Source organism: Podarcis cretensis (assembly GCF_951804945.1).
Source record: "Podarcis cretensis genome assembly, chromosome: Z".
Classification (NCBI taxonomy): Eukaryota; Metazoa; Chordata; class Lepidosauria; order Squamata; family Lacertidae; genus Podarcis; species Podarcis cretensis.
In genome coordinates, this window is record NC_137184.1 from 18,739,693 (window position 1) to 18,752,043 (window position 12,351).

Consider the following 12,351-nt stretch of genomic DNA (forward strand, 5'->3'; position numbering starts at 1 on the left):
GACAGGTGTGTGAACATGCTGGGAATTTGGGTTTGGGAGAACATATCTTTGTTTGAGACTCTGTCCTGCCATGTGATGCCCAAAATCTTCCTGACGCAGTACATGTGGAAGGCTTTGAAGCATCACTCCTGACAGCTGTTAGTTGCCCTCCACTCACTTCCATAAAGCAGCATGCTCTAGATGCAAGCCTGGTAGACCTTCATCTAGGTATTGGTCATTAGCATCATATTCTCCGATACCCTTTTGGAGAGGTGAGCCATTGCCAGAGCTGCCTTGCCAATATACTTGTCCAGCTCAGCATCAGTGGAGAGGTTGCTGGTTATGGTGGAGCCCAGAAGCACAAAATTGTCTATAACCTTAAGCGTTTGGTCACCAATGCTGATGCATGGAGTGCTGGCAATGTCCTGACCCAGGATGATGGTCTTTCAGGATGATTGTAAGGCGGACCTCCCTGCAGGCTCGGGCAAGATGGTTGATAGCCTCTGTAGAGCTTCCTTGGAGTGTGCTGTAAAGGCTGCTTCATCTGCAAACATCTCTCTGATAAGCACCCGCTGCACTTTTGTCTTGGAGCAGAGACATGATCATTTTGTGAAGCTTTGGTGGGCACCACATCTTGTTGAGCGGTTTGAAGAGCCTGTTTTGGCTGATGAGATCAAAGGCCTTTGTCAGGTCTATGAAGGTGATGTACAAGAGGCATCTCTGCTCCTGGCATTTCTCCTGCAGCTGATGCATTGAGAAAATCATGTTGACTGTTGACTTCTGAGCTCTAAAGCCATGTTGTGGCTTGAGATAAACCATGTTGGCGAGTGACTGTAATCTGTTGAGAACTACACAGGTGAAGGCTTTCCCCACAGTACTCAGTGGGGAGATTCCATGTTAGTTGTTACAGTCATGGTGGTCACCTTTGTTTTTGTAGCGGGTCACAATGCTGGAGTCATGCATGTCTTGTGGCACAGATCCTTGTTTCTAACAGTGCAAGATAAAGCCATGGAGGTGCATCATGAGGGAGGAATTGAAGCCAGCTTTCAGCACTTCTGTTAGGATTCCATCCTGTCTTGGGGCTTTACCACATGCTTGAGAGTTGGTGGTATTCTTCAGCTTGTCAAGGAAGGGAGCGACATCCCACTCTTCCAAGGCAGGCAGGCAGGCCACTGCTGACTGCTGTGTCAGAGACCATGTTTTCCCATGAGTACAGTTCTTGGTAGTGCTCTGTCCATCACTTTGTCTGGTTGCTGCAGTCTCTGATGATCTCTCCTGGCAAAAGTTTTTAGTGGTGCAGTTTTCATGACTGTTGGTCCAAAAGCTTTCTTCATACCATTATACATTTTGCGACTGTTGCCAGTGTCAGCAATGAATTGAATGCTGTGACACAGCTTTAGCCAGTAGTTATTGGCACATTATCTGGCAGTGTGCTGGGCATCACTCCTTGCCTTTCTCAGTGTAACAGATGTCTTTTTGCAGCGCTTGTAGTTCAGAAGAGCCTTGCGCTTTACAGTGATAATAGGCTCCATGTCCTTCATGCCAACCTCAAACCAGTCTGGGAACTGTTGGTCTCTTTTGCCAATGGAGGATATACCGTATTTTTCGCTCTATAAGACACACTTTTTCCTTCCTAAAAAGTAAGGGAAAATGTGTGTGCGTCTTACGGAGCGAATGCAGGTTGCACGGCTAAGCCAGAAGCCAGAACAGGGAGAGGGAGCGTTGCACAGCACTCCCTCTCACTGTTCTGGCTTTTGGATAGCCCCGCAATGCTTCCTAGGGCAGCAGGACGAAGGCTCCCCGCTGCCCTGCGGAGGCTTCGTGCAGCTCTTGCGGAAAGTGGGGGGAAGGGACAGAGTCCCTTCCCCCACCTCCCAGAAAAGCCCCCAAGAACCGCGCTCTCTTTAAAGAGCATGCAGCTCTTGCGGGAGATGGGGGAAGGTACAGAGGGCAGCTTACCTGCGCGCAGACTCTTCATCCCGCTGCCTGGGAGAGGCTTCAGTGGCTATCCCAGAAGCCAGAACAGCAAGAGGCTATCCCAGAAGCCTGATCCCTCTTGCTGTTCTGGCTTCTGGGATTCAGAATTTTTTTCTTCTTGTTTTCCTCCCCCCCATAACTAGGTGCGTCTTATCATCTGGTGTGTCCAATAGAGCGAAAAATATGGTAGCTGTGTTGTAGGTTGCCTCTTTGATGTGTTTCCACCTTACTTCAACACTTGTTCGGCAGAATCACAGAAGCATTCACAAAGTTCAAGTATGATTTTTCTGCCAGTGTTGATTCGAAACCACACTTTGTGCTATGGGTCCTCTTTGGCTGGAGATGGATCTTGCTTGCCACCAGGGAGTGATCAGTGTCGCAGTCAGCACTGTGGTAACTTTGTGTGACGCAAACACAGTTCAGTGCTGTTCACCTGGTGATAATCAAGTCCATCTAGTGCTAGTGGCCTGACCTTGGATACTTCCAGGAAATTTGCTGTTTTACCTTGGTAGAGATGAACAAGTTTGTGATGCAGAGGCTTTGATACAAGCACAGCTCAAGCAGCCTTTGTCTGCTCTCAGTAATGCTGTCAGTACCAAAGAGGCCATCGGTAGGCAAACTAAAGCCCAGAGGCCGGATCTGGTCCAATCATCTTCTAAATCTGGCCCGCAGGCAGTCCAGGAATCAGTGTGTTTTTACATGAGTAGAATGTGTTCTTTTATTTAAAATGCATCTCTGGGTTATTTGTGGGGCATAGGAATTTGTTCATTCCTCCCTCCCAAAAAAATATAGTCCGCTCCCCCCCCCCCAAGTTCTGAGGGACAGTGGACTGGCCCCCTGTGGGAACATAGTGGGAACATAGACATTCAATATTTTAACTGGACTGAAGGTGGTTGAGAGGTGGAGGGAAAACAAGTGTTCTGAGCCCTCAGCTGGTTCTGCCACAGACAGAAGAGAGTTCCCCACTGTGAATCCTACGCCATGAACACATGGGTCTTCTGGATGACCTCCTTGCCAGAAAATGGTGTAGTTCTTCTCTCAGAGTCTGCCATTCAAAGCGAGTCTGGTTTCCTGTAGAATGGCATGTCAGTGTTTGAATTTTTTCAGATCACAGTCTTCCATGAGTCATTAACTTGCAGCAGTTCAGTGGACGAGCGAGGACACATGGTCTTGACATACCAGCTTGCTAGGTGCAAGAGGATTTGTTTCTTTTATTTTTTACCTAGTATAGTAGTTTGGTCTGTTTCTTGATTGATACCCTGAGTTTCAAGCACCCATTGAAGCAGGTGGACAGTGGCAGGCCATCACTTTATTGACCGAGGACTGCCTGGCTTTAGGTGGGCAGTAGCTAACAAGTGAGACATGATGATCTCTCCCACTGACGAAAGCTACCCATTGTGCTCGTACCTTACGTCAATCAGACTGAACTTATAACTCATAACTTCTGCTTCCTGCGTTTTTGCTGCGTTTTGCAGCATTGAAGTGATCAGGGCATAGTCCTGGGCAGTGTGTATGGAGGTCCTGGGCCGCTCAGAAGACAAGACTCTTACTGGCCATACTGATGTGGTGCAAAGGAAAGCAGAGAAATATGTTTGGCACCAGCTTGGCTGCAGGAGTTGCCTGACAGAGGTATATAGTTAGAAGCCAACTGGCCAGACATGTACAGAACTGCTTTTTTACTTGCGAATTGTTTTTTAGTTTAAAAATACTTTACCCTTCTCTCCAGCAAAATGATAAATGTGTTTTAGCATCGGGGCAGCTGAAGCAAACCCCACATTCCTATAGTCATGTTAGTGCTATAATTTAAGTGAGTTTAAAATGTGAAACTGCAATACACAAAGAGTGTTTTGGGTTTTTTTATTAGGGTTGGTAAACCTCTGTGTTGTATCTAACCAAGTTTTTACTCAGAAATTAATGGAAATTGATTTTGCTTGGTGTGCCCTGAGCCTGTCTAATGTTGGATGCAACTCTATATTTTGTGCAGAAGCCATCCTGAAGTTTGGGGTGGCAACTGGGGGAGAGGGCAACATGAACTGGGAGATTCTCAACTGCAGCCATCTCAAGAGCCACCCATCTCAAGGCCATTAAGTTCTAGGTCTGAAATTCCCTAGTGCTACGACCACTGAGGCTGGATCTGTCTGGTGCCTATTGCTCCACTTGTGATAAGGAGACAGATCAGGCTCCAGGTCTCTCCCCTTCTGAGGCCTTTAAGTCTCTTTTTAAGGGATAACTAGAATTCAGACAGCTTGTGTGGCAACCATCTGTAATGCAACAAGGCTAAAATCTGAATTAACAGTTGATGAATTAACTGGAGAGAGAAATGGCCCTTTTTTGTGGACATTTTTGAAACTCTAGCATCCCTCTCTTTCAAGGAAAGGAAAAAGGAGTAATTTCCTGCTTCTGTGGTTGCTGAGTAATATAAGCAAACACAGACCTTTGAAAAAAGCAAGTCCCAAATTCATGATTGATTGATTTTTCTTTTATTAGTTACCTACCCTTTGTGGCAAGGTGGGTTACATTTTTAAAAAGTGGTATTTATGTGGGGAGGCTCACCTTAAGAGTGTGTGTGATTTTGGGGGCCCGTGCTTGCATGAGAGCATGGTGTCCAAAAGCGTGCGAGATTGCGGTGCCCCAAAATATGTGTTTTTTAGGTGACATGTTCTTGCATGGGTCATGTGACTTATGCAGGATGGGGCCTGGAAGACATGTGTCTTGTTTTGCGCTGGGACATGTTGGAGGGTATGACAGCACTATTCACGTAACAAAAACTACAACAGATAACATTTTCAAAAGTAGGGGGTCCATAACTTGGCTTTTGAAAAACAGGGTCCTCAGTGCTTAGCTACGTAATTGGGAACCACTGATCTAGAGGCTCTCAAGATGATCCTTATAATTTCTGAGTGGGCAGTATATAAATCCTTTTATATGTGTTAGGTGGCGCTGTGGGTTAAAGCCTCAGCGCCTAGGGCTTGCCGATCGAAAGGTCGGCGGTTCGAATCCCTGCGGCGGGGTGCGCTCCCGCTGCTCGGTCCCAGCGCCTGCCAACCTAGCAGTTCGAAAGCACCTCCGGGTGCAAGTAGATAAATAGGGACCGCTTACCAGCGGGAAGGTAAACGGCGTTTCCGTGTGCGGCTCTGGCTCTGCCTCTGGCCAGAGCAGCGATGTCACGCTGGCCACGTGACCCGGAAGTGTCTCCGGACAGCGCTGGCCCCTGGCCTCTTAAGTGAGATGGGCGCACAACCCCAGAGTCTGTCAAGACTGGCCCGTACGGGCAGGGGTACCTTTACCTTTACCTTTAAATAAAAAATGGGGTTTGCTAATACTTCCCACCAATTTTTAAGCTGCCCTTCCCCAAAAGCTTCAACAAACAGCAGATTTAGATTATATTGTAGGAATTAGAAGCTGTGTGTGTATTTGGGAGGTTATGCATCATTGCAAGTTCAGCCAGCCAGCCCAGGAGGTTCCCTTTTAGCCCCTTGCTAGCCAAAGTGATCTCTAGGGTCGGGCCCAATTTCCAATTGTTTCACTGGAAAATAAAAGTGTTGTGAGAGGCTTTGAGCGGGGGGGGGGGGTATGATAGGATGCTTCCCCCTCCCCTCCCTGGAGTTTCTTTTCTACCTAAACCTTCCAGTCCTCCAGCGGAGGACTTGCAGTCTTTGAGAGAATGTGTCTTTCTGGTTGGGAGTGTCTTGTAAGAAGGGGCTCAGGTCTGAGTAATGGTGCAAAGGGAGGAGTGTGGTGTGTGGAGTGGGGGTAGAAAGTGGAAGGCAACTGGCTCTATGACCTGAAACACTTAGTCTTAATAACTTGCACTGTAGAAGGAAAACAGGTCTCTGTCCCAAGGAGATTCCAGTGGTAATAGACCAGGCTTCCTCCAGCAGTTGCTGGGGGATTGCAAGCAGATTCCAGAGCACATAGTGAAAATGACACAGGGGCATGGGGTGGGGACCATGCTGCAAGGTGGGCTCAGAGCCAGCTCCAGCACTGGTATTGCCCCTGGGTCAGGCTCAGGGTTTTGAGGCAGGCTCCAGGGCAGGCCTGTTTTGTGAAGGGTGTGTGTATGTACACCCCCCATGTGTGCGTAACCCCCTCCTTTTGTGACACCCTGGCCATTGACCTTATCAGGCAGAAGGAGGGGATAGTAAAAGGTAGGTGGGGGGTATTTTGCCTTTGCCCTGGTTCCTCCTGTCCTTTGTTCCTTCTCACCCTGAGGAGTTAATGGAGAGCCTCCGCTGCGCCAGCTCTGCAGACTGTTTGGAATACTTTAAATGCTTTGACACTCTGGATGTGCTGGATGGGAGAGGAGGCGGTTTGCAGCTTAATTCATATGCAAAACTGTGCCATAAATCCTGAGCCCTGTCTCAGTTGCTGTGGCACCACTAAGCATTTCATCAGCGCCCCATACAGTATTTCTGCCATCTTTGTTTGCATTGCAGTGACTCATCAAAAGTCTGTCTTGTACCAACACCCTGAGCATTCCTCTGGCACTGATCCTTCTCCCCCCCCCCCCCCCTCTCTCTCTCCTCCTTTTCTTCCGAGCTTCAGTTTGAAACTGGCCTTTGCTTCAGGTCTCTCGTCAAAGGGCTCTATTCATTGCAGAGAATGGCCTGAATGTTAAGCTGCATATCCGGCCCTGTTCATTGAGATGCTGCTTTGCGCTGCTCCTGCTGCTCCTGCTGAGGAGGTTTGACTTAGTCTGAAGCTGAAACTCCTCACAGCAGAAGCAAGGAGGACAGGCAGGAGGGGCTGAGGCGGGAAGGACTGAGGCAGGAGGGGGCACCTCCTCATTGTGCCCCCCCTTCCAAGCAGCCTTTGCTGCTGCACTGGAGAGTTGGGTGCTGAAGAGGGGGGTTGAGGAGACCCTTCCAGAAGCAGGTGCTGTGGATTTCACACCACTTAAGGTATGTTCACATGAGGGGGGCACATCCCTGCGCTGAATGCTTGGGCAATGTGATGCAGCTGCAGAATGGGGATATCCTAGCTGGCAGCTTTGCAGGGGTGGTTGGAGGTAGTGTGTGTGTGTGTGTGTGAGAGAGAGAGAGAGAGAGAGAGAGAGAAGAGAGCAACCCATTGTGTGGTCACTTTTTTAGGAGCAGTCAGTTTGCAGACAGGAGAGATCTTTTGGAGTCTAGTTCAACTAGGTGCTGTTGAAGCAACTCAGAATCGGGACCTCCTGTGTGGAGGGGGTGGACTGTGTGTGTGTTTTTTTTTTGTGGGGGGGAAGAGGTCTTAATTGTTCCTGTGTGCCAAGGAGATGAAGGGAGGTGCCATTGAAGTCATGGGGAGTTTCTCCCTCCCTGGCCTCAACCAGCTAAAGAGAGGCATAGATTTTGCTGGTTTAAGAGAATTTGTTGGCGTTTCTCCGCATGCTGCCTGTGTTTTGGTGCATGTGGGTGGGGGGAAAGAGGAAGCATCACTGCCATGACATGACGGTTCCCGGAGGATCCTAAAATAGATCCATGGGCTTTGCTGCATTCTTGATGCAAAGGCGAGAGCCCAGGCAGGTGTCTCCTTTGCATGGAGGTCAACATCTCCCCTCCCCCCGAAATTTAGAAAGGGGGTGCCATAGAGGAATGCCTTTGGGAGTCCAACAGTTGAGAAGAGTTTCAGGAAATGGGGAGCCTCTCCGTATCCTGGGCTGCTGCAGTAGACGGCAGCTCCCAGCCCCTCTCCATTCCCTGCATCCAGCACTTTGAATGATGGTGGGGGCAGAGGGGGCGGACAGCTGCCTGGCCCTTCCTTGGCTCCTCAGCAGTTCCAATGTGTAGGGAAACTTGGAATAATTATGCGCAGAAGTTGCTGCATTTCTGAAGCGTCCACCCATCTCTCTCTCCCCCCTCCTTTCTCCCAAGTTTCCAGCTGTGTCAGCTTTTTCAGGAGCGTGCGCTGCCTGCCCTGATAGTGCCTGGTTTGGAAATCCCATCCCAATACCTTGTTTGAGGGATCATACCTTTTGTGGCGTGTGTACCCCCACCCCCGAAAAAGGGAAAAATCTTGCAGCAGCAGCAGCCTGGATTCAGGTTGGTGGAGTCAATGGAGGCAGTTCTCAACGCCCACCCCCACCCCAGCTGGAATGGGTAGCCATCTTTGCCTGTGTTTCTCTTGCCCTGGACTGGATGTGTTGCACTGGTGGTACACTGAGGGCTCTGTGGGTGGGGTGTAGTTTTTTTGAACTCTGTTATATTGAGTTTCTTCCTCCCCTTGTTAGGAATGCTCTTCACAGGAGGGGGATTTTCCAAACACCGGCAGAATCCCTCTCCCTGGTACTTCCTGATTCTTGTGTTTCTGCCAGATATCCTCTCTCTTCCTTTCTCTTTTTCACGTGCCTGTTTCCTCTCCTCCCACCCACTCCCCTGCCCCGCCTACAGATGTGCCCTCTCTTAGAAGCCCTGGCCTTGAGCGCGTGAGGCAGCCGCTGAGCCATGTCGCAGATGCTGCACATAGAAATCCCCAACTTTGGGAGCACCGTCCTGGGCTCCCTGAATGAGCAGCGCCTCCTGGGTCTCTACTGCGATGTCTCCATCCTGGTCAAGGGCCAGGCCTTCAAGGCTCACCGGGCTGTCTTGGCAGCCAGCAGCCTCTACTTCCGAGACCTCTTCAGTGGCAACAGCAAGAGCGCCTTTGAGCTGCCGGGCTCTGTGCCGCCCGCCTGCTTCCAGCAGATCCTCTCCTTCTGCTACACCGGCAAGCTGACCATGGCTGCCAGCGAGCAGCTGGTGGTGATGTACACAGCAGGCTTCCTCCAGATCCAGCACATCGTGGAGAAGGGGACAGACCTGATGTTCAAAGTGAGCTCCCCTCACTGCGACTCCCAGACGGCCATGACGGAGGAGCCCTGCTCGGGGCCCCAGAGCCCCTGCCACCCCCTGCAGCCGCCCACCCTGCCCTATGCTGTGTCGCCTTCCATGCCCCTTCCACTGCTCACCCGCGTCAAGCATGAGACCTTGGAGCCTGCGAAGCGGTCCTTGGAGTGCAGCCTGCGGGAGGCGGCCGGGGGCAGCTCCTCTGCCAGCGCCCCGCTCAAATTGTCACGCGTCTCCTACTACGGGGTGCCCAGCCTTGCCACCCTCCTCCCCAGCATCCCGCTGGCTCAGTACTGCCAGGGGGAGCGGACGAGCCCTGGGGCCAACAGCCTCCCCACCACCGACAGTCCCACCTCCTACCACAACGAGGAAGATGAGGACGACGATGAAGCCTATGACACCATGGCGGAGGAACAGTACGGGCAGATGCACATCAAGTCCACAGGCGGCTATGCAGGTAAAAGCCCCCTTTAGCCTCTGCCACTGTCATTCTCATGGGACCGTAAAATGAGAGGCATCTGCAGTCAGGCAGGTGTTCATTTCCCTGCATTTTAGAAAAGTAGTTCAATAGGTGGAGTGTCTGATTTGCAAGCAGATGTTTTGATCCCCAGTTGGCATCTCCAGATAGGGCTGGTAGTAAATCCCCTGCTGGAAACCCTGCACAGCCATCACTGCCAGTCAGTGTTGGTAATACCGAGCTGGGCAGACTGATGTCCTCACTTGGAATAAGGAAGCTTCGCACTGATTTAAGACTTGAAAACTTGAATGGGAACAGTGCTGAATGCAGCTTATTTCCATTTCGGGGTGAGGTCTCTTATTTCCTTCCCTCCTGCCAGATATAGGTCTCCAGGCTCTGTGAATTTGCTGACAGGGAAGGCATTTCTTAGTAAGGAGTAGTTCATTTTTCAATAAGATGTTTTCTGGCGGGAGGGACTGGATCTCTACATGTGAATCTGCCGGAGGTGCCATTGTTGTCCCTTTGGTTCCTTGCGGAAAGTAATAAGCTCTTAATTTCTGCAAGCTTATTGATGGTGTCTATTTCCTTATTTGGGGTGTGTGTGTGTCTGCATGTTCAGAGTTTCCTCCTCATTTAATGAAACTGGCAATGCAGCATTACTCTATGGATCAGTTTCCTTGATGCCGACAGATTTTAAGGGTTGCATATTGAGCATAGCAAGATTGTTGAGCTCTTCTCTCTTTTCTGTAGCTTAAGGAGCCTGGAAGCCCAGCCCAGGCAGATGTCTCCTCTCCTTCCCAGGAGAAAGAGGCAAGATGCCTTCAGGCAGGATTGGGAATGAGGTGCTGGCTTTGGAGCTGTGTTGAGGTGCTGTGTTCTAAAACCAAAGAAGGGGTGACAGTGTGACTCTACAGTCCAGGCCACTGTGGGTCAGTGTGGTACTCTTGGGGTCATGAAAGAGCTTGTAGGGCAAGAGACACTTTATGGCCAGCCTGGATGCCCCCCGCCGACCCACTGGAGAGACACATTTCTAGCCAAGCCAGCAGGATTTTATAGCCAGAGCCCAGCTAGGTTCTATGTCCATTGATCAGCTAAATTTTGTGGGTGGCTGACAGGGTGCTTGGCTGGCAGCATCTCATGTGCCCAAAGTATGTTAGCTCGGGGGTAGGGGGACCTCACTTTGCAGGTGTTTGAAAAAGCTGGGAGTGTGCAAAATGTCAATGTTCTAATTTGACCAGGCTAAAACTTGCCCTGCCTGCACAGATAGTTTTGGTGCTGAGGAGCAGGTGACTCTCCAGGGTCATCTTGTCCAAAAGTGGACCTCCTTTCCCAGGGAGAAACTGAAATCCATCCTTCAAAGCTCACTCAAAACTTAAAACCCTGAGAGAGTGAAGCCAATCTGGTTCACTCAGAGACAGTGATTCCTTGATGTGAGTCGTATGCCAGGGAAACAACAGCCCACCAGGAGCACCTGGAGCACCTAGTCCAGCCCCCCAACAGGTAGCTCAGCGGGAAGGAACCTGTGGGCAAGACCTGCTGCCAGCAGCAGGAGCTCTCCCCACTAGCAGTTCCCAGCCACTGGCATTCAGAGGCCTACATATTACGTACTTCTTTAAAACATTGATCAGCCAGCCATCTTAAAGTTTATTTTGTGCAGTGTTACTTATTTGTTTATTTCGTAACTTTTATATACTGCTTGATTGTCAGAAAAATCCTCAAAGCGGTTTACATAAAGTTTTGCTAGTGTTTTGTGTTCCGTTGCGTGCCATGCCACCACCCTATCAGTCCCTTAGGAAATGGCGTCATAAATATTTTTACTTATAAATGAACAATAAATTCTGCCTTCGAGAGTGGAGGTAGAACATAACCAGTGTGGCCCTGCTGTAACCATTGGGCCTACTTCCCCAACCCTCTTGTCAGGATCTATTCACATTTCCCACTGCTGCCTCTGCAGAACAGGGGTCATTTGCAGTGGCTGCTTCTGCTTGGCTTCTTGGCCCAAGAGAAAGCGGGGTTCCTGCAGCCTCAGCCATTTGGGATACCCCGGGGTTTTCCCTTACAATCCTGGGTAGCTCTTTCATGCCTCCCTCCTTCTCCCCAAGGGCCTCAAGAGAAGCCGGAGCCGGTGCCCCTGGAGAGCCGCTCTTGTGTCCTCATCAGGCGGGACTTGGTCGCCCTCCCTGCCAGCCTTATCAGTCAGATTGGGTATCGCTGCCACCCAAAACTCTACTCAGAAGGAGATCCTGGAGAAAAACTTGAACTCGTGGCAGGTAAGGACCACAGGGGCAGGTTTTCCTTTATGCTTATGGACTTGTTGCAGTAACATGGCTTAAAAATTGTAAAAATTGTAGAACTCTTGAAATTATTTGTTTCATTAACAAGGGATCTTTTAATTTCTGCTTGATTTGGTGGTTTTTTTAAATTAAAAAATAAAAATAAAATAAATTTAGAAAAGATAAATTGCAGTGAACCAAAATGTAGAAAATTTTGCTTATAAAATTAATCTGACCTAAATTTATTTTGTTTATAAAATTACTTTGTTATTTATGGTAATATTGTAAATGCGATATCTATTTAAGTAGAGTCCCCCCCCCCCCTTCTTGTCTTTAACTTCTGAGAACAAATCTAACTTCCTTGGATTCTTATTTCATTTACTTTACATTGTATCTGTGAAAGCTGTGATGTGGTCTTACATTTTTCTAAGCTTTGTTTATGAAATGGACTGGCCACCTTGGTGTCCACCTTCCCTGAGCAACTTCTCAGTATTTAGGTGTGAAGGGAGTTTTAGATAAGAGACCCCAAAGAGCTAATCCAGAGCATTTCCCCCTTGTCAGGCCTTCAGTGGGGGGAAGAAAGGTTGCCTCCCTGAGAGAGCAGGGGCTAGAGGTGGGCAGGGCCAGGGCGCCCTCACCTGGCAGGAAGAGAATGTGCCTTTACTGCTGGCCATTCCAGTAAAGAGTGAAAAGGCTGGATCTTTTGCTGGGGGTGGTGATCCTGAGGGATCTGAGGACCCTCCCTTGGGTTGCCACGCTCAGGTCACAGACAACTCCTTTTCCTGCTGCCCAGGTCACTTCTCTGGGGTATGTCAAAAGTCTTTGATGCTTCAAGATGATCTGAGTCAGTATTAACTGCTTG

General features: G+C 49.5%; 1 protein-coding gene across 5 annotated transcripts in view; it reads left to right on the forward strand.

Annotated features, from left to right (window-relative positions):
- The window catches only part of NACC2 (NACC family member 2), a 61,445-nt gene that overhangs the window by 39,405 nt on the left and 9,689 nt on the right, over positions 1-12,351 (forward strand). For 4 of the 5 annotated variants that reach the window (XM_079961342.1, XM_079961339.1, XM_079961341.1 and 1 more), the window contains exons 2-3: positions 8,325-9,216; positions 11,319-11,486. In XM_079961342.1, the coding sequence (XP_079817468.1) occupies positions 8,379-9,216; positions 11,319-11,486 (1,006 nt within the window). In that variant the 5' untranslated portion in view covers positions 8,325-8,378. Of the gene's footprint in view, positions 1-6,181; positions 6,858-8,324; positions 9,217-11,318; positions 11,487-12,351 lie in introns of those variants that run through there. The other variant, XM_079961340.1, reaches the window with a different exon arrangement.